This window comes from Equus asinus, chromosome 2 (genome assembly GCF_041296235.1).
Source record: "Equus asinus isolate D_3611 breed Donkey chromosome 2, EquAss-T2T_v2, whole genome shotgun sequence".
Taxonomy (NCBI): Eukaryota; Metazoa; Chordata; class Mammalia; order Perissodactyla; family Equidae; genus Equus; species Equus asinus.
Window position 1 is genome coordinate 28,053,763 of NC_091791.1, and position 21,122 is coordinate 28,074,884.

Consider the following 21,122-nt stretch of genomic DNA (forward strand, 5'->3'; position numbering starts at 1 on the left):
TCCCACCTGCTGGTTGGTTTAGCCCTTTTGGCCTTGCCACGTACCGGGACAGGCCCGTCTTCTTCTGGCCCTGCCAACTATAGCGTTTACTTCGGTTTGCATTAATCCCGACCTGAGGAAAGAGTAGAGGTGTCCTCAACCTCTGGAGCCCCCATCCAGAAACTGGGATGTCAGTTTCCCGCCTCCCTGAGACCCTAGGAAACCCAGGTCTGGAATGCGGATGAATCAGGCCCGGGAAGGGGCAGCAAAGAGCCTCTGTCGTAATTCCATCTGCCTCCTTCACGTTTGGTTGTGGGTGGGAGGGAGATGAATTTTAACAAATTTTATTGTTAGGGTTGTTGACGTTGATGTTTGGGGAGATGGTTGTTTAGGTTGTGGTTTCTTTACGGTTTTCTGAATTCCGGAACTGCTCCAGCCTGATACCTCATAATAAGCTTGGGGAGGAAATGGGCTCACCCTCTGGGCTTCTGGGATTACTGCCTTCAGGTTCCCTGGAGGCCTCCTGGGGTATGAGTGCCCTGCTTTTGTCTCCCCCAGGCTGTACTTGTCTAATCAAATCTACTTTTTCCTTGTCTGTGTACCCAGCCCCAAAGAAACAAATATTTTTTTCTATTTTATTTTTTATTGAGGTTATGATAGTTTACAAGCCTGTGAAATTCCAGTTGTGCATTATTATTTGTCAGTCGTATTGTAGGTGTGCCACTTCACCCTTGGTGCCCACCCCCCAACCCTCCTTCCCCCGGTAACCACTAATCTGTTCTCTTTGTCCATGTGTTTGTTTATCTTCCACATGTGAGAAAGATGAGAGGTTGTCTTTCTCTATCTAGCTTATTTCGCCTAACATAATACCCTCAAGTCCATCCATGTTGTTGTGAATGGGACGATTTTATCCTGTTTATGGCTGAGTAGTATTCTATTGTATATATATACCCCATATCTTCTTTTTTTTTAAAGATTTTTATTTTTATTTTTTTTCCTTTTTCTCCCCAGATCTCCCCAGTACATAGTTGTACATTCTTCGTTGTGGGTTCTCCTAGTTGTGGCATGTGGGACGCTGCCTCAGCGTGGTTTGACGATCAGTGCCATGTCCGCGCCCAGAATTCGAACCAATGAAACACTGGGCCGCCTGCAGCGGAGCGCCCGAACTTAACCACTCAGCCACCGGGCCAGCCCCACCCCATATCTTCTTGATCCAGTCATCAGTCAATGGGCACTTAGGTCGCTTCCATGTCTTAGCTATTGTGAAAAATGCTACGAAACAAACTTTTTAAAACTTTTAAGGCCTTACTTGTCTGTCGTTTATTCCTCTCCTAGGCTTTATGAAAGTGAGGGAGAAATACAAAGCTTGAAGGCAGTTTGAGATAACATGGAGATTTGCAAAACAAGTGCTAAGAGGAATACATATAAAATATTTAAAATGAAGATGTGGCTATTAATGGCTATGTGCAGCAAAGCCCACAGGCTCTGGAGCCAGAGGACCCAGGTGAGGATCCCAACTTCACTTCCGTGAACCTCAGTCCTTGTCCAGGGAAGGGTGGAGTGGACAGTCTTGTCCGTGCTATCTAAATGACTCTCAAGGGCATCCCTTTGTCTCTGTATTGCCTCACCTCTCACCGGGTTACCACAGCCACTCCGTTAGTCATGGTGATTGGTTGCACCACCTCCTTCTCTAATAGAGTGCTAGAATCAGAAAATAATTCTTTCCAAAGCTGGCTGATCATAAGATTCCTGAGCCCCAACCCCAGAGATTTTAACCCAGGAGGTGGCCCCAGACCATACTTTGAAAACCACCACTTTCTGTCCTCTAATCCAGAAGAGGGCTCTAAAACTTAAACTGGATCATGCTGCTTTCCTTCTTAAAACCCTTCAGCGGCTCTTGATTGCTCCATTCATAGCCTGACTCAGAAGGCGATCAGCACATGTTTGGTGGATGGATGAATAAATGAAAGAACGAATATTATAAGAAAAATAAGCGTCTAGGTGTTACGAGACCTGGATTCAAATCCCAGCTCCACCATTAAGCAGTCATGTGATTTCAGGCAAGTTACCTGATGTCTCTGAGACTCCCATTCTTCATGAGTAGAATGTAGATAGTCGTACTTGCCTGCCTACCTCACGAGGTTGGCGTCAGTATGAAAGTCAGATAGTGTCAATGAAAGTTTACAATGGTATTGTAAAGTAGACACATGGAAATGTTAGGGTGAATCACTTTGGGAGGTTTACAGATGCATACAGAATATGTATACTCAGTCCTTGTTTTCTCTTAAATGAAGATATTTTCCACTGTCTTTCCCTGTGAAGTTTAATGGCGAGGCTTGGGGAAGGGGTGGTGTTGGAAAAGGGGAAGGAGAAGAGAAATCTCTAGAAATTACTTCCTAGGGGAAACCTTCCCTGACCCTTGGACTTGGTCTGGTACCATATTATATAAGAATTGCTCTCGTAGCGTGCTATTTCCTTCTTTCAATGAGAGTTTACCATTACTCTGTTATTTTTATTATTTCTTGATGAGTGCCTATTTCCCCTACTAGTCCTTGAGCTCCATAAAGGCAGAGACTATATCTATTTTGCTCAACATCATTCTCGTAACACTGAGCTTATCGTAGGTCATCAGGTAATATCTGTTGCATGAATTATTGAATGGATGAAATCCTCAGCCTACAAATCTGGGCGACACTCTTTGCTTCTCCAGGACACAGCAAGCTTGTCTGGTCTTTTTATCTCTGGATCTCAGCTTTCTCCTCTGTAAAATGCGGACAGTATCCACCTCAGAAAGATGTTTATGAGGATCAAATGAAATCATATATATTAAAGAGCATTATACGATGTAAAGGATTGAGCAAACATCAGTAATTATTACCAGAAAAAGTGAATTTGTAGAAATTTCAACTTCTTTTTTAATGAAACTCAATTAAATTAAAATAAAGGAAAGTCATGATCTGGTGATTGGTTGCACCATAGTGTGAATGGACTTAACAATACTGAATTGAACACATAAAAATGGTTAAGATGGTAGATTTTATGTTATGTATATTTTACCATAATTTAAAAATTTTTTAAAGGACAGTCATGAAATGGGAATATAGTTTTATGTGGGACAGATAAAGAGTTAATGTGCATACTACACAAAAAGTTTATCCTTAGTCCTATCTCTGACCCTTGATAAGTGGCTAATGACACAGATAGGCTCATCTTATAGACTCCAGTGTCCCCGAATCTACCTCTGATTAGCTGCCAGAAAGGTGTTTCTAAAACACACATTAGCTCATGTCATTCCTTTTTAAAAACAAAAAAATCTTCCGGACAAAGGTCAAATTCCTGAGGTTAGTCCTGGCCCTTCCTTTCCAGCCAATGTCCCATCATCCCTCAGCCCCAGCATTCTACATTTTAGCTGTAATGGAAGAGTCACAACTCCATAACACAAGTACTATATTTTTAGGGTTTTCAACTCCCTTATCTCTCTATATATTGTTCCCTCTCCCCAGACATCTTTTTCTCACCTGGACAAATGTTAGTCATTGTTTGCTCCTAGCTCTAAAGTCACTTGCCCTGCCAAAGCCTAATCTGTTTCAGACAGGGACAACCCTTTTCTTCTTTGTCTTCCACCCACAGGACTTGACCCAAACTGCCTGCCAGTATTGTGTTTCTACCAGTGGAGTAAGACTAGTCATATATTTTCTTTACCACCCTGGCTCCACCACCTAGTCCCAAATGGTCATTTTTGTTAGGTCACTAATCCTTGAGGGAAGCACACAGCACTCAAAATATGTCTGTTGCTTTGACTCGAATAGGCACCTAAGAGGAAATATAAATAAACATATATATATATATATATATATATATATAAGACTCAACGCCCTTAGTAATTAGGGAAATGCAAATTAATGACTGTATATATACTATGGTCCCAATTAACAACCATTAAACTGAGTAGAAGTTAAATACCCAATGCTGGTCAAAGCTTTGGGAAACAGACACGTTCACACTTGGCTAGTAGACAGGTAAGCTGACATGATCCTTTCAAGAAGCATACTTAGGTAACACTTCGCAAGAGCCAGCTGGTATAGTTTGACTCAGTCCCTCACCTAGGAGTTTCAAAGCCAGTGAAATAAGCCAAAAGAAAAAAATTCTATAAGTAGTGAAATACTTATATCCGTGGGACTTAAAATAATAGAGACAATAGAAAGAATAAACAAGTGGGACTTCATCAGACTAAAGAACTTCTTCAAGGCAAGGGAAAACAGGGCTGGAACAAAAAAACAACCCACTAATTGGGAAAAAATATTTGCAAGTCATATATCTGACAAAAGGTTAATCTCCATAATATATAAAGAAATCACAGAACTCAACAAAAAAGATCAAACAACCCGATCAAAAAATGGGCAGGAGACGTGAACAGACATTTCTCCAAAGAAGATATACGGATGGCCAATAGGCACACGAAAAGATGTTCATCATCACTAATCATCAGGGAAATGCAAATCAAAACTACACCAAGATATCACCTTACACCCATTAGAATGGCAAAAATAACCAAAACAAAAAGTAAGAAATGTTGGAGAGGTTGTGGAGAAAAAGGAACCCTCATACACTGCTGGTGGGAATGCAAACTGATGCAGCCACCATGGAAAACAGTGTGGAGATTCCTCAAAAAATTAAAAATAGAAATACCATATGACCCAGCCATCCCTCTACTGGGTATCTATCCAAAGAACTTGAAGTCAGCAATTCCAAAAGCCCCATGCACCCCAATGCTCATTGCAGCATTATTTACAATAGCCAAGATGTGGAAGCAACCTAAGTGCCCATCAACAGATGATTGGATAAAAAAAGATGTGGTATATATATACACAATGGAATACTACTCAGCCGTAAAAGGGAAAAAAAATCATCCCATTCACAACATGGATGGACCTTGAGGGAATTATGTTAAGTGAAATAAGCCAGATGGAGAAAGACAATCTCTGCATGACTCCACTCATATGTGTAAATTAAACATGTAGACAAAGAGAACAGATCAGTGGTCACCGGGGAAATGGAGGGTGGGAGGTGGCCACAAAGGGTGAAGTGGTACACCTACAACACGACAGACAAACGATAATGTACAACCGAAATTTCACAAGGTTGTAAACTATCATAATCTCAATAAAAATTTAAAAAATTAAAAAATTAAAAAAAATGATAGAGAACTGGAAACATCCCACTAATGGATGATTAAATAGTTAAATTCTAACATTATGAAACACCTTGCAGCTACCAGAACATGGAGAAACATGAAACCGTGTTTGCAAAGTAATGTAAAAGAACAACAGTGTTTAAAACTGTATCTACCGGGGCCTGTCCGGTGGCGCAGCAGTTAAGTTCGCACGTTCCGCTTCGGCGGCCTGGGGTTCACTGGTTTCGATCCCGGGTGCGGACATGGCACCGCTTGGCACGCCATGCTGTGGTAGGTGTCCCACATATAAAAAAAAGTCGAGGAAGATGGGCACAGATGTTAGCTCAGGGCCAGGCTTCCTCAGCAAAAAGAGGAGGACTGGCAGCAGATGTTAGCTCAGGGCTAATCTTCCTCAAAAAAAACAAAAAAAGAAAAAGAAAAAGCACTAGCTTAGGAGTCTCCCAGACATGCTTCAGATCCCAGTTCCACTACTTATAAGCTCTGTGACCTTAATTGTTACTTCCAGACACAGTTTCCTCACCTGAAAAACGGTGATAATGCTTAAGACTAACGTATTCCTGTGAAGGGAGAGATGATGAAGTGAATGTACAAGGGAGTACTCACAAATGAGAGCAGTGACTATCCTTGTGGGAGAAATATCAGGCCTGGTCTAAAATTAAATCTGTCCCACTGGACAGTGAATAGCAGAGGTTCCGGCTGCATCTCCGGTGTGATTGGCCAAGGGGCATGTATGAGTTTATGGGGATATTGGGCATTCATGTGAGAGGGAATTAAAGTTTTGAAGATGTGCGATAGTAGTAGTCTTCATTAATTCAATCACTATCACCACCAACTGCGCATCAAGCACAGTTCTAGGCGCCCAGCAGTGAAGAGAACTAAGTCTAGCATGTATATCCGTACATAAGACCTCTGAGTGTACACCTTTTTGCCCTTGGGCTGCTGTTGCCCCCTTCTATCCCAGGGCACCCCGCACAGAGGTAGCTTTACGTCCGTGGCTGAGAAAGGGCACAGTGAACTTGTGGGGAAACACTCTTGGGAACTGGATAAGCCAGAGATTTTAGTCCCATTAACCTGTTGTGTCTTCTCTTCCCTCCAGAGTCCTCCCTCCATGGAGTTTGGCCTGCTCAGCGAGGCGGAGGCCCGCAGCCCGGCCCTCTCGCTGTCGGATGCCGGCACTCCCCACCCCGCCCTCCCAGAACACGGCTGCAAGGGCCAAGAGCACAGCGGTGAGCGCGCCCCCTTCTGGGCGTGGGGGAGATAACAGCTCAATCCTTGCTCAGGGTGGGACCCGGGAGCGGAAGCCCGGGTGCGAGCGAGCGGGCGGTGGAGGAGGTCCCCCAGCCAGAGAATCCGCGCAGGCCTGGGCGCCCTGTGACCTGGCCCGCACCCGGCCCCCAGACTCGGAGAAGGCTTCGGCTTCGCTGCCCGGCGGCTCCCCGGAAGACGGCTCGCTGAAGAAGAAACAGCGGCGGCAACGCACGCACTTCACCAGCCAGCAGCTGCAGGAGCTGGAGGCGACCTTCCAGAGGAACCGCTACCCCGACATGAGTACGCGCGAAGAGATCGCCGTGTGGACCAACCTCACCGAGGCCCGCGTGCGGGTACAGCCGTCCCAGACCTGCAACCCTCCCCCTCCCCCGAGCCTCCCTCTCGCGCGCCGCGCAGCGACTAGCTCCGGCACCAGCGGCCTGTGGTTCTGCTCTGCCTGCCCCATCCCCGGACCCAACACCCCACGCCCCGGGCCCCGGTCCACTGCCGCACACGCCCTTCTTTCCACCAACCTCCGAGCGCTGCTCTTGCTCCACGCTCTCACTCCAGGCCGTGCGTTTCTTCTACCCTGACGCTGTCTCTTGTTCTCCTCTTCACCCTTCCTTGACCCCATCCTGCTAGTCCCCTCCCCAGACCGCGTCGCCCCGGACTCAGCCCTGCCGCCCACTGCTTCTGTTCTCAGCTCCCTGACTCCGTGCACTCCTCGGGCTTCTCCACGACGCTCATTCCCGTCTCCAGCCACCACATCTGGTTGATCCTCAGGACGGCGCCGGCTTGAAGCCCCGTCTGGGCGACCCACCCACCGGCCGCGCTGCCCCGGTCCGGGTCCCCCGCTCGGCTCCGGGCCCTGACGGCCTTTCTCCCATGCCCGCAGGTGTGGTTCAAGAACCGGCGCGCCAAGTGGCGAAAGCGCGAGCGCAGCCAGCAGGCGGAGCTGTGCAAGGGCGGCTTCGCGGCGCCGCTCGGGGGGCTGGTGCCGCCCTACGAGGAGGTGTACCCCGGCTACTCGTACGGGAACTGGCCGCCCAAGGCGCTCGGCCCGCCGCTCGCAGCCAAGACCTTCCCGTTCGCCTTCAACTCGGTCAACGTGGGGCCTCTGGCTTCGCAGCCCGTCTTCTCGCCACCCAGCTCCATCGCCGCCTCCATGGTGCCGTCGGCTGCGGCCGCCCCGGGCACCGTGCCAGGTCCCGGGGCCCTGCAGGGCCTGGGCGGGGGCCCCCCGGGCTGGCTCCGGCGGCAGTGTCCTGCCCTTACGCCTCGGCCGCGGCAGCCGCAGCTGCAGCCGCCTCCTCCCCCTACGTATATCGGGACCCGTGTAACTCGAGTCTGGCCAGCCTGAGGCTCAAGGCCAAACAGCACGCCTCTTTCAGCTACCCCGCCGTGCCCGGGCCGCCCCCGGCCGCCAACCTCAGTCCGTGCCAGTACGCCGTAGAACGGCCTGTATGAGCTGCCCGGCCCGTGGATCCTCCTCGAGGGCGGGGCTAATAATTCACGGCCTCCCCGGCCTGGGGTCGTCTTGAGTGGCTTGCCCTCGCTCCGGGGTCTGAGAGGGGCGCTTGGCGCAGCTGGAGAGGGCGGCCGGCTCAGGAGAGAGCCTTCCCCCTCCCAGCCCTGAGGGGTGGACTGGGCCCTACACACGCTCCGCGCCCCTGGGACTAAGGCCAGGAACAGGGACCACTTCCCCGGGGGCCAACTCACCCTTGGCCCACCCCGCCTTCTCCAGACTCTCCCTCCCCCGTTTTCAAAGATGACTGAAATAAACGTGCGCGGACTGTCAAAGGCCTGATGATTCAGAGTTGCGGTTGAGCTCACCGCCGGCCCCCACGCCCCCCCCCCCACGCCTCCCCCCCCCCACGCCCCATGTCTAAAGGAGAGCTGGGTGTACAGGAAAGAGGTGAAGGCCCAGGCTTCTAGGGCTTCAGTCCCTCTCAGTCGCTAACATCAGGATGGGGAAGCCTGGGGATTCCTGGAGCAGAGGGGCGCACGCGTGCGTGTATGTATGCATGGCTTGAGGATTAGCTACTCGGCCGGCGTTGGCCAAAGCTGGTGCTGCGGCGCCACCTCGTGGCCTCATGGAGAATAACTGGAAGGTCAGCTCTCGAACGCTTACTTGCAGGTGTCAATTCTGCAACCTAAGAAGCCTACGACATTAGATAAGTTACTCTGCCTTTCTGCACCTGTTTCTCACTGTTCCTGTGAGGGACTTGGGTCTCTAACAGCAATAAAATTCTGGATTGTAACGGACATTTATTAAGCGCCTACCAGGCCTAGGATTTTTATTGAGTGTTTGTGTGTGTGCCTCTCATCCTTCCACACACCCTCCTAGGCATCTCACCCACTACTCATCCCACTGCCAGCACCCCTCTCCCATCGCAGCAGTCCCCTTCTTCCCTCAAATCCAAAAACTCCAAAACCCTCGTTGAAATGTTTAATTAAAAAAATAGGGCAAGAGGAAGAAAGATTTATGGATAGAAATATAAATAACTCAGCTCTGGGGATCTTCCTCAGTCTCACTCCCATCCTAGGGCCTGCTTGGCCTTCACATTAGACACAGAAATATCAAAGTACTAGATCACACCCTCATCCCAGGGGCGATGCTTCTTGTCTGTCATAACTTCCTACCACCGTGGGGCACACATCCCATGGGGAAACCATGCAGGGAAGGCGTCCTAACCATTCTCCCAAACCTAAGCTGAGCCCCTCAGTGCCCTGGGGAAGAGAGAGCCTGGGGATCCTTCTTTTTATCCAACCCTTCATTGGCTCTTGGTCTTGGCTTTGACCTTGGGCATTAGGTAGGTTTGATGGAAGAAGCGGGCAAAGAGGATGAAATAGGTTATATACAAGACGCAGGACCAGAAGAGCTGTTCCGATGTGCTGTGGCATCCCGGATCCTGTCTCCAGATGTGATTCAGGATGCTAACAAAGGCTCCCATAAACATCTGCAGGATCTGCAGGCTGGTGATGAGCATGGGAAACCACCTGGGAGCTGTTACTTTGGCAGCCTTCAGAGTGTAGTAGGTGTACATGATGGCGTGCACACCGTAGTTCATGGTCATGAACCAGGCGCCTGAAGACACTTTGTCCTTGTAGCCATAGCTCGTGTACAGCAGCACTGTGCTGTGGTGGTACCAGTGCACAAAGCTGAGCGGCCGCTTACGCAGGATGATGAAGGCCGTGTCTCCTGGGAAACAGGGAGTCATAGCTGGCATACCACCCAGTGTTGGGACCACCGTCGGCATTGGATTTGGGGGCATGGGGGAAATTCTCAGGACGGGGAGAGGCGTCTTTATGTCAGAGTTTGAACAGGGGCTTGGGTGAGAGGTGTTGTTAGGACCCAGGGGTGGGGAAGGGACTCTCCATGTGATGGGTGAGGGGTCCCTGAGGAGGGACGCAGTTGACTGGGCACCTGAGAAACAAAGCCTTGCCACTCACCAAGTTCAATGATCTTGCTGAAAAGAAAGAGGCAGGACCAGCATCTGACTACGGGATCTTGGATGTGGCTGGAGAAGCACACAGTTTGACCTAGGTTCCCCCTGAGTAGCAGGATCCCCATATGGCTCCATGTCCTCACTGCCCCCAGGATGCTGATATGGGACAGAGGAAAAAGGTGTAAGGGTCATCCCCAGATACCAATCCCCCCTCCCCCCTCAGCCTGGTCAGGTCACTGTCCCAAGCTCCGCCACCTCTCCACCCTTCCAGGGGAGATGGGTCACAGCTTCTGAGATCCTGAGCCCAATCTCGTAGATCCAACCAGTAATGGAGAGGAGAGGAGGGCTGGGAAAGGACCAGGGAATGCTGGAGGACAGGACTGAAAGGTGAGTTAGGAAATAGGGTTCTTGGGATGGGTAGGAGCATGGCGGGGGGCGGGGGGGAAGGAGGAGGGAGATCGAAGTAGTTTGGGCGAGGAAATTTGGGAAGGAGGGGCTGGGGAAGTTGTTGGAAGGTCTTAGGAGAGGCTGTTAGATGCTGAGAGTATTAGAGGCTGGAGAAATTTGTTGGAAGTCCACAGACTTCATGAGCACGAGAGAGCAGAGACTGCCAGCTTGGAGCCTGGGGAAGAAGGAAAACAGGGTAACATGGGAGAAGGGTGGAAGCTGGGGAGGGGAGCTAGAGCTGAGAGGATGGGATAGGGAGTGAGTTAGGGGGCAGCTTGGAGAGCTGATGCAACTGAGGTTTCTAGAAAGCTTTTAGGGATAAAATGAGGGTCTCTAGCCTACAGGATAGGCGGGAAGTCGGGGGAGGAGTGTCTTACCTGAAGACTGCAAGGCAGAAGGACCAAAGGATGAGAGGCCCCCGCAGGCTGAAGCCCTTCCGTGCCTTCATGTAGTTCTGCCCCACAAAGATGAGCAGCAGGTAGATCAGAACTACGAGGAATGAGGCTGCCCTGGCAGGCAGAAGGCAGAGGGGATGGGCCCATGGGTGGGTGCTGGTTAGAGGAATCCCCACTCAACTCTCCAGGTGAGTGCTCTCGGTTGGAGTCCCACTCTACCATTTACTAGCAGTGTGACACTGGAAAACCTACTTAGTTCTCTGAGCCTCAGTTTCCTTATCTGTAAAGGGGGAATAAGACTCCTCTCCTGACACTGTTAATATTTATAAAATACCTAGCACAGGCCAGGGACTACATCCAAGGTTTCTATGCTTATTGCTCTCTCAGTGGGGTTGGGAGTGGGTGACTCGGCTGCTGGCCCAGCCTAGAAGCAACCCACGCCCCGTGGGGTAAGAAGAATGTGGCAAAAGCTCTGCCTGCTTAGGTCACAAAGACAGCCCATGAACACCTCTGAGAAGCTTTAGGGCAAAGCCAGAGAGCCTGGGGAAATCCTCGAAGACCTCCCTGGCTTTGCCTCCTTCTCCACAGCAGGGACGGTGGAGCATTTGGGAAACATCGTGATAATTGTCAAGGGCAGGCTGTCCCTGGACGCCAGCACTGTGCAGGCGCGGCCACGAAGGACGGAGAAGAGTCGCTTCCAAGGTGGGTGGGAGAAGGAATTCAGATAACCCCCATTCCTCAGAGGCCAGTTCTCACTACATTCTTTCCCCTTGGTTTCCGTCTCCTCCCACATTCCTCAGCCCATCCTCTATTTCTGCCTTTTTCTCTTTCCCCCAGCTTTAATCTCTTTGAGGGGCCACACCACTTGCACCTTGGACAGCGGAGATGTGGAGCCAGTACAGGAGAGTCTGATACCTTTGCTCTCTAAGAAAATCATTGCAGGCGTTCAGCGCCTCCCCCCGCACCACCCCAACTAGCAGTCATCAGGGTCGGGCCCCTGGCACGGCCCTTCCCCTTCCGCCGGTCTCACCAGTACTCCTCCAAAAAGGGCCTCATGTCCCGGAACAGCTCAAAGCTGTAGGGCTGTAACACCTGCCCTGTTTCCTCTGACACATTCATGGCTGTGACCATTTCGTTCTGCAGACGTTGAGGTCGAGGGCTTCGGGAGCTGGGAAAGAGGTTAGAGGACCAAGGATACAGCGAACCTTGGGGCGGGACGGAACGAGCCAAGGATCAAGGAACTCCGCGGGAAACGGAGGAGCGTCGGATTCAGGCCGGCCGCTGCAGCTCAGCCCGCTTCCTCCGCGGCCGCCACTGGGGTATACAACGCGGAATTGCAAAGCGGCGGAGCCAGGCGGCGCGACGCCCCCTCCCTGCGCCCGGCGGGTATCCAATCTCGACCAAGACACGCCCCTGTCCCGCCCCTGGGCAGCAGCCCGCTCTCGGATTGCTCACCCTCAAGGGAGCCTCCCCTAGGCGCCTCGCAGGCTCCATCCCAAATACCGGTCGTAGGCCCTCGCCGCGCCCACTTTCCCATCCTTTTCGCTCCGAGCGCCTGCGCTCCCACCTGCTGGTTGGTTTAGCCCTTTTGGCCTTGCCACGTACCGGGACAGGCCCGTCTTCTTCTGGCCCTGCCAACTATAGCGTTTACTTCGGTTTGCATTAATCCCGACCTGAGGAAAGAGTAGAGGTGTCCTCAACCTCTGGAGCCCCCATCCAGAAACTGGGATGTCAGTTTCCCGCCTCCCTGAGACCCTAGGAAACCCAGGTCTGGAATGCGGATGAATCAGGCCCGGGAAGGGGCAGCAAAGAGCCTCTGTCGTAATTCCATCTGCCTCCTTCACGTTTGGTTGTGGGTGGGAGGGAGATGAATTTTAACAAATTTTATTGTTAGGGTTGTTGACGTTGATGTTTGGGGAGATGGTTGTTTAGGTTGTGGTTTCTTTACGGTTTTCTGAATTCCGGAACTGCTCCAGCCTGATACCTCATAATAAGCTTGGGGAGGAAATGGGCTCACCCTCTGGGCTTCTGGGATTACTGCCTTCAGGTTCCCTGGAGGCCTCCTGGGGTATGAGTGCCCTGCTTTTGTCTCCCCCAGGCTGTACTTGTCTAATCAAATCTACTTTTTCCTTGTCTGTGTACCCAGCCCCAAAGAAACAAATATTTTTTTCTATTTTATTTTTTATTGAGGTTATGATAGTTTACAAGCCTGTGAAATTCCAGTTGTGCATTATTATTTGTCAGTCGTATTGTAGGTGTGCCACTTCACCCTTGGTGCCCACCCCCCAACCCTCCTTCCCCCGGTAACCACTAATCTGTTCTCTTTGTCCATGTGTTTGTTTATCTTCCACATGTGAGAAAGATGAGAGGTTGTCTTTCTCTATCTAGCTTATTTCGCCTAACATAATACCCTCAAGTCCATCCATGTTGTTGTGAATGGGACGATTTTATCCTGTTTATGGCTGAGTAGTATTCTATTGTATATATATACCCCATATCTTCTTTTTTTTTAAAGATTTTTATTTTTATTTTTTTTCCTTTTTCTCCCCAGATCTCCCCAGTACATAGTTGTACATTCTTCGTTGTGGGTTCTCCTAGTTGTGGCATGTGGGACGCTGCCTCAGCGTGGTTTGACGATCAGTGCCATGTCCGCGCCCAGAATTCGAACCAATGAAACACTGGGCCGCCTGCAGCGGAGCGCCCGAACTTAACCACTCAGCCACCGGGCCAGCCCCACCCCATATCTTCTTGATCCAGTCATCAGTCAATGGGCACTTAGGTCGCTTCCATGTCTTAGCTATTGTGAAAAATGCTACGAAACAAACTTTTTAAAACTTTTAAGGCCTTACTTGTCTGTCGTTTATTCCTCTCCTAGGCTTTATGAAAGTGAGGGAGAAATACAAAGCTTGAAGGCAGTTTGAGATAACATGGAGATTTGCAAAACAAGTGCTAAGAGGAATACATATAAAATATTTAAAATGAAGATGTGGCTATTAATGGCTATGTGCAGCAAAGCCCACAGGCTCTGGAGCCAGAGGACCCAGGTGAGGATCCCAACTTCACTTCCGTGAACCTCAGTCCTTGTCCAGGGAAGGGTGGAGTGGACAGTCTTGTCCGTGCTATCTAAATGACTCTCAAGGGCATCCCTTTGTCTCTGTATTGCCTCACCTCTCACCGGGTTACCACAGCCACTCCGTTAGTCATGGTGATTGGTTGCACCACCTCCTTCTCTAATAGAGTGCTAGAATCAGAAAATAATTCTTTCCAAAGCTGGCTGATCATAAGATTCCTGAGCCCCAACCCCAGAGATTTTAACCCAGGAGGTGGCCCCAGACCATACTTTGAAAACCACCACTTTCTGTCCTCTAATCCAGAAGAGGGCTCTAAAACTTAAACTGGATCATGCTGCTTTCCTTCTTAAAACCCTTCAGCGGCTCTTGATTGCTCCATTCATAGCCTGACTCAGAAGGCGATCAGCACATGTTTGGTGGATGGATGAATAAATGAAAGAACGAATATTATAAGAAAAATAAGCGTCTAGGTGTTACGAGACCTGGATTCAAATCCCAGCTCCACCATTAAGCAGTCATGTGATTTCAGGCAAGTTACCTGATGTCTCTGAGACTCCCATTCTTCATGAGTAGAATGTAGATAGTCGTACTTGCCTGCCTACCTCACGAGGTTGGCGTCAGTATGAAAGTCAGATAGTGTCAATGAAAGTTTACAATGGTATTGTAAAGTAGACACATGGAAATGTTAGGGTGAATCACTTTGGGAGGTTTACAGATGCATACAGAATATGTATACTCAGTCCTTGTTTTCTCTTAAATGAAGATATTTTCCACTGTCTTTCCCTGTGAAGTTTAATGGCGAGGCTTGGGGAAGGGGTGGTGTTGGAAAAGGGGAAGGAGAAGAGAAATCTCTAGAAATTACTTCCTAGGGGAAACCTTCCCTGACCCTTGGACTTGGTCTGGTACCATATTATATAAGAATTGCTCTCGTAGCGTGCTATTTCCTTCTTTCAATGAGAGTTTACCATTACTCTGTTATTTTTATTATTTCTTGATGAGTGCCTATTTCCCCTACTAGTCCTTGAGCTCCATAAAGGCAGAGACTATATCTATTTTGCTCAACATCATTCTCGTAACACTGAGCTTATCGTAGGTCATCAGGTAATATCTGTTGCATGAATTATTGAATGGATGAAATCCTCAGCCTACAAATCTGGGCAACACTCTTTGCTTCTCCAGGACACAGCAAGCTTGTCTGGTCTTTTTATCTCTGGATCTCAGCTTTCTCCTCTGTAAAATGCGGACAGTATCCACCTCAGAAAGATGTTTATGAGGATCGAATGAAATCATATATATTAAAGAGCATTATACGATGTAAAGGATTGAGCAAACATCAGTAATTATTACCAGAAAAAGTGAATTTGTAGAAATTTCAACTTCTTTTTTAATGAAACTCAATTAAATTAAAATAAAGGAAAGTCATGATCTGGTGATTGGTTGCACCATAGTGTGAATGGACTTAACAATACTGAATTGAACACATAAAAATGGTTAAGATGGTAGATTTTATGTTATGTATATTTTACCATAATTTAAAAATTTTTTAAAGGACAGTCATGAAATGGGAATATAGTTTTATGTGGGACAGATAAAGAGTTAATGTGCATACTACACAAAAAGTTTATCCTTAGTCCTATCTCTGACCCTTGATAAGTGGCTAATGACACAGATAGGCTCATCTTATAGACTCCAGTGTCCCCGAATCTACCTCTGATTAGCTGCCAGAAAGGTGTTTCTAAAACACACATTAGCTCATGTCATTCCTTTTTAAAAACAAAAAAATCTTCCGGACAAAGGTCAAATTCCTGAGGTTAGTCCTGGCCCTTCCTTTCCAGCCAATGTCCCATCATCCCTCAGCCCCAGCATTCTACATTTTAGCTGTAATGGAAGAGTCACAACTCCATAACACAAGTACTATATTTTTAGGGTTTTCAACTCCCTTATCTCTCTATATATTGTTCCCTCTCCCCAGACATCTTTTTCTCACCTGGACAAATGTTAGTCATTGTTTGCTCCTAGCTCTAAAGTCACTTGCCCTGCCAAAGCCTAATCTGTTTCAGACAGGGACAACCCTTTTCTTCTTTGTCTTCCACCCACAGGACTTGACCCAAACTGCCTGCCAGTATTGTGTTTCTACCAGTGGAGTAAGACTAGTCATATATTTTCTTTACCACCCTGGCTCCACCACCTAGTCCCAAATGGTCATTTTTGTTAGGTCACTAATCCTTGAGGGAAGCACACAGCACTCAAAATATGTCTGTTGCTTTGACTCGAATAGGCACCTAAGAGGAAATATAAATAAACATATATATATATATATATATATATATATATAAGACTCAACGCCCTTAGTAATTAGGGAAATGCAAATTAATGACTGTATATATACTATGGTCCCAATTAACAACCATTAAACTGAGTAGAAGTTAAATACCCAATGCTGGTCAAAGCTTTGGGAAACAGACACGTTCACACTTGGCTAGTAGACAGGTAAGCTGACATGATCCTTTCAAGAAGCATACTTAGGTAACACTTCGCAAGAGCCAGCTGGTATAGTTTGACTCAGTCCCTCACCTAGGAGTTTCAAAGCCAGTGAAATAAGCCAAAAGAAAAAAATTCTATAAGTAGTGAAATACTTATATCCGTGGGACTTAAAATAATAGAGACAATAGAAAGAATAAACAAGTGGGACTTCATCAGACTAAAGAACTTCTTCAAGGCAAGGGAAAACAGGGCTGGAACAAAAAAACAACCCACTAATTGGGAAAAAATATTTGCAAGTCATATATCTGACAAAAGGTTAATCTCCATAATATATAAAGAAATCACAGAACTCAACAAAAAAGATCAAACAACCCGATCAAAAAATGGGCAGGAGACGTGAACAGACATTTCTCCAAAGAAGATATACGGATGGCCAATAGGCACACGAAAAGATGTTCATCATCACTAATCATCAGGGAAATGCAAATCAAAACTACACCAAGATATCACCTTACACCCATTAGAATGGCAAAAATAACCAAAACAAAAAGTAAGAAATGTTGGAGAGGTTGTGGAGAAAAAGGAACCCTCATACACTGCTGGTGGGAATGCAAACTGATGCAGCCACCATGGAAAACAGTGTGGAGATTCCTCAAAAAATTAAAAATAGAAATACCATATGACCCAGCCATCCCTCTACTGGGTATCTATCCAAAGAACTTGAAGTCAGCAATTCCAAAAGCCCCATGCACCCCAATGCTCATTGCAGCATTATTTACAATAGCCAAGATGTGGAAGCAACCTAAGTGCCCATCAACAGATGATTGGATAAAAAAAGATGTGGTATATATATACACAATGGAATACTACTCAGCCGTAAAAGGGAAAAAAAATCATCCCATTCACAACATGGATGGACCTTGAGGGAATTATGTTAAGTGAAATAAGCCAGATGGAGAAAGACAATCTCTGCATGACTCCACTCATATGTGTAAATTAAACATGTAGACAAAGAGAACAGATCAGTGGTCACCGGGGAAATGGAGGGTGGGAGGTGGCCACAAAGGGTGAAGTGGTACACCTACAACACGACAGACAAACGATAATGTACAACCGAAATTTCACAAGGTTGTAAACTATCATAATCTCAATAAAAATTTAAAAAATTAAAAAATTAAAAAAAATGATAGAGAACTGGAAACATCCCACTAATGGATGATTAAATAGTTAAATTCTAACATTATGAAACACCTTGCAGCTACCAGAACATGGAGAAACATGAAACCGTGTTTGCAAAGTAATGTAAAAGAACAACAGTGTTTAAAACTGTATCTACCGGGGCCTGTCCGGTGGCGCAGCAGTTAAGTTCGCACGTTCCGCTTCGGCGGCCTGGGGTTCACTGGTTTCGATCCCGGGTGCGGACATGGCACCGCTTGGCACGCCATGCTGTGGTAGGTGTCCCACATATAAAAAAAAGTCGAGGAAGATGGGCACAGATGTTAGCTCAGGGCCAGGCTTCCTCAGCAAAAAGAGGAGGACTGGCAGCAGATGTTAGCTCAGGGCTAATCTTCCTCAAAAAAAACAAAAAAAGAAAAAGAAAAAGCACTAGCTTAGGAGTCTCCCAGACATGCTTCAGATCCCAGTTCCACTACTTATAAGCTCTGTGACCTTAATTGTTACTTCCAGACACAGTTTCCTCACCTGAAAAACGGTGATAATGCTTAAGACTAACGTATTCCTGTGAAGGGAGAGATGATGAAGTGAATGTACAAGGGAGTACTCACAAATGAGAGCAGTGACTATCCTTGTGGGAGAAATATCAGGCCTGGTCTAAAATTAAATCTGTCCCACTGGACAGTGAATAGCAGAGGTTCCGGCTGCATCTCCGGTGTGATTGGCCAAGGGGCATGTATGAGTTTATGGGGATATTGGGCATTCATGTGAGAGGGAATTAAAGTTTTGAAGATGTGCGATAGTAGTAGTCTTCATTAATTCAATCACTATCACCACCAACTGCGCATCAAGCACAGTTCTAGGCGCCCAGCAGTGAAGAGAACTAAGTCTAGCATGTATATCCGTACATAAGACCTCTGAGTGTACACCTTTTTGCCCTTGGGCTGCTGTTGCCCCCTTCTATCCCAGGGCACCCCGCACAGAGGTAGCTTTACGTCCGTGGCTGAGAAAGGGCACAGTGAACTTGTGGGGAAACACTCTTGGGAACTGGATAAGCCAGAGATTTTAGTCCCATTAACCTGTTGTGTCTTCTCTTCCCTCCAGAGTCCTCCCTCCATGGAGTTTGGCCTGCTCAGCGAGGCGGAGGCCCGCAGCCCGGCCCTCTCGCTGTCGGATGCCGGCACTCCCCACCCCGCCCTCCCAGAACACGGCTGCAAGGGCCAAGAGCACAGCGGTGAGCGCGCCCCCTTCTGGGCGTGGGGGAGATAACAGCTCAATCCTTGCTCAGGGTGGGACCCGGGAGCGGAAGCCCGGGTGCGAGCGAGCGGGCGGTGGAGGAGGTCCCCCAGCCAGAGAATCCGCGCAGGCCTGGGCGCCCTGTGACCTGGCCCGCACCCGGCCCCCAGACTCGGAGAAGGCTTCGGCTTCGCTGCCCGGCGGCTCCCCGGAAGACGGCTCGCTGAAGAAGAAACAGCGGCGGCAACGCACGCACTTCACCAGCCAGCAGCTGCAGGAGCTGGAGGCGACCTTCCAGAGGAACCGCTACCCCGACATGAGTACGCGCGAAGAGATCGCCGTGTGGACCAACCTCACCGAGGCCCGCGTGCGGGTACAGCCGTCCCAGACCTGCAACCCTCCCCCTCCCCCGAGCCTCCCTCTCGCGCGCCGCGCAGCGACTAGCTCCGGCACCAGCGGCCTGTGGTTCTGCTCTGCCTGCCCCATCCCCGGACCCAACACCCCACGCCCCGGGCCCCGGTCCACTGCCGCACACGCCCTTCTTTCCACCAACCTCCGAGCGCTGCTCTTGCTCCACGCTCTCACTCCAGGCCGTGCGTTTCTTCTACCCTGACGCTGTCTCTTGTTCTCCTCTTCACCCTTCCTTGACCCCATCCTGCTAGTCCCCTCCCCAGACCGCGTCGCCCCGGACTCAGCCCTGCCGCCCACTGCTTCTGTTCTCAGCTCCCTGACTCCGTGCACTCCTCGGGCTTCTCCACGACGCTCATTCCCGTCTCCAGCCACCACATCTGGTTGATCCTCAGGACGGCGCCGGCTTGAAGCCCCGTCTGGGCGACCCACCCACCGGCCGCGCTGCCCCGGTCCGGGTCCCCCGCTCGGCTCCGGGCCCTGACGGCCTTTCTCCCATGCCCGCAGGTGTGGTTCAAGAACCGGCGCGCCAAGTGGCGAAAGCGCGAGCGCAGCCAGCAGGCGGAGCTGTGCAAGGGCGGCTTCGCGGCGCCGCTCGGGGGGCTGGTGCCGCCCTACGAGGAGGTGTACCCCGGCTACTCGTACGGGAACTGGCCGCCCAAGGCGCTCGGCCCGCCGCTCGCAGCCAAGACCTTCCCGTTCGCCTTCAACTCGGTCAACGTGGGGCCTCTGGCTTCGCAGCCCGTCTTCTCGCCACCCAGCTCCATCGCCGCCTCCATGGTGCCGTCGGCTGCGGCCGCCCCGGGCACCGTGCCAGGTCCCGGGGCCCTGCAGGGCCTGGGCGGGGGCCCCCCGGGCTGGCTCCGGCGGCAGTGTCCTGCCCTTACGCCTCGGCCGCGGCAGCCGCAGCTGCAGCCGCCTCCTCCCCCTACGTATATCGGGACCCGTGTAACTCGAGTCTGGCCAGCCTGAGGCTCAAGGCCAAACAGCACGCCTCTTTCAGCTACCCCGCCGTGCCCGGGCCGCCCCCGGCCGCCAACCTCAGTCCGTGCCAGTACGCCGTAGAACGGCCTGTATGAGCTGCCCGGCCCGTGGATCCTCCTCGAGGGCGGGGCTAATAATTCACGGCCTCCCCGGCCTGGGGTCGTCTTGAGTGGCTTGCCCTCGCTCCGGGGTCTGAGAGGGGCGCTTGGCGCAGCTGGAGAGGGCGGCCGGCTCAGGAGAGAGCCTTCCCCCTCCCAGCCCTGAGGGGTGGACTGGGCCCTACACACGCTCCGCGCCCCTGGGACTAAGGCCAGGAACAGGGACCACTTCCCCGGGGGCCAACTCACCCTTGGCCCACCCCGCCTTCTCCAGACTCTCCCTCCCCCGTTTTCAAAGATGACTGAAATAAACGTGCGCGGACTGTCAAAGGCCTGATGATTCAGAGTTGCGGTTGAGCTCACCGCCGGCCCCCACGCCCCCCCCCCCCACGCCTCCCACCCCCCACGCCCCATGTCTAAAGGAGAGCTGGGTGTACAGGAAAGAGGTGAAGGCCCAGGCTTCTAGGGCTTCAGTCCCTCTCAGTCGCTAACATCAGGATGGGGAAGCCTGGGGATTCCTGGAGCAGAGGGGCGCACGCGTGCGTGTATGTATGCATGGCTTGAGGATTAGCTACTCGGCCGGCGTTGGCCAAAGCTGGTGCTGCGGCGCCACCTCGTGGCCTCATGGAGAATAACTGGAAGGTCAGCTCTCGAACGCTTACTTGCAGGTGTCAATTCTGCAACCTAAGAAGCCTACGACATTAGATAAGTTACTCTGCCTTTCTGCACCTGTTTCTCACTGTTCCTGTGAGGGACTTGGGTCTCTAACAGCAATAAAATTCTGGTTTGTAACGGACATTTATTAAGCGCCTACCAGGCCTAGGATTTTTATTGAGTGTTTGTGTGTGTGCCTCTCATCCTTCCACACACCCTCCTAGGCATCTCACCCACTACTCATCCCACTGCCAGCACCCCTCTCCCATCGCAGCAGTCCCCTTCTTCCCTCAAATCCAAAA

General features: G+C 50.0%; 1 protein-coding gene and 2 pseudogenes across 3 annotated transcripts; 2 read left to right on the forward strand and 1 right to left on the reverse strand.

Moving 5' to 3' along the window:
* The first annotated feature begins 6,169 nt into the window (after positions 1-6,169).
* Positions 6,170-8,025, forward strand: LOC123278648 (pituitary homeobox 3-like; annotated as a pseudogene).
* Positions 8,026-8,856: 831 nt separating this feature from the next.
* On the reverse strand, positions 8,857-19,594 carry LOC139039710 (very long chain fatty acid elongase 3-like). 3 transcript variants are annotated; one of them, XM_070484579.1, is made up of 5 exons: positions 19,230-19,594; positions 11,743-12,385; positions 10,695-10,826; positions 9,875-10,026; positions 8,857-9,623 (listed from the first exon to the last, which is right to left on the reverse strand). In XM_070484579.1, the coding sequence occupies exons 2-5, from the start codon at positions 11,841-11,843 to the stop codon at positions 9,196-9,198; spliced, it is 813 nt and encodes a 270-aa protein (XP_070340680.1). In that variant the 5' UTR covers positions 11,844-12,385; positions 19,230-19,594; the 3' UTR covers positions 8,857-9,195. The 3 variants fall into 3 exon arrangements, with proteins under 3 accessions (XP_070340680.1, XP_070340686.1, XP_070340683.1); XM_070484585.1 differs by lacking the exon at positions 19,230-19,594 and having other exon boundaries at positions 11,918-12,051; XM_070484582.1 differs by lacking the exon at positions 19,230-19,594 and having other exon boundaries at positions 10,695-10,771; positions 11,743-12,050.
* Positions 18,445-20,300, forward strand: LOC123278652 (pituitary homeobox 3-like; annotated as a pseudogene).
* Positions 20,301-21,122: the final 822 nt, after the last annotated feature.

Coding starts and splice junctions, on each gene's coding strand:
- LOC139039710 (XM_070484579.1), bottom strand. CDS start 11,843: ATGGTCACAGCCATGAATGTGTCAGAGGAAACAGGGCAGGTGTTACAG. Junction 10,027..10,694: donor TTCTGCCTTGCAGTCTTCAG/GTAAGACACTCC, acceptor GTCCCATATCAG/CATCCTGGGGGCAGTGAGGA. Junction 9,624..9,874: donor CAGCAAGATCATTGAACTTG/GTGAGTGGCAAG, acceptor CCTGTTTCCCAG/GAGACACGGCCTTCATCATC.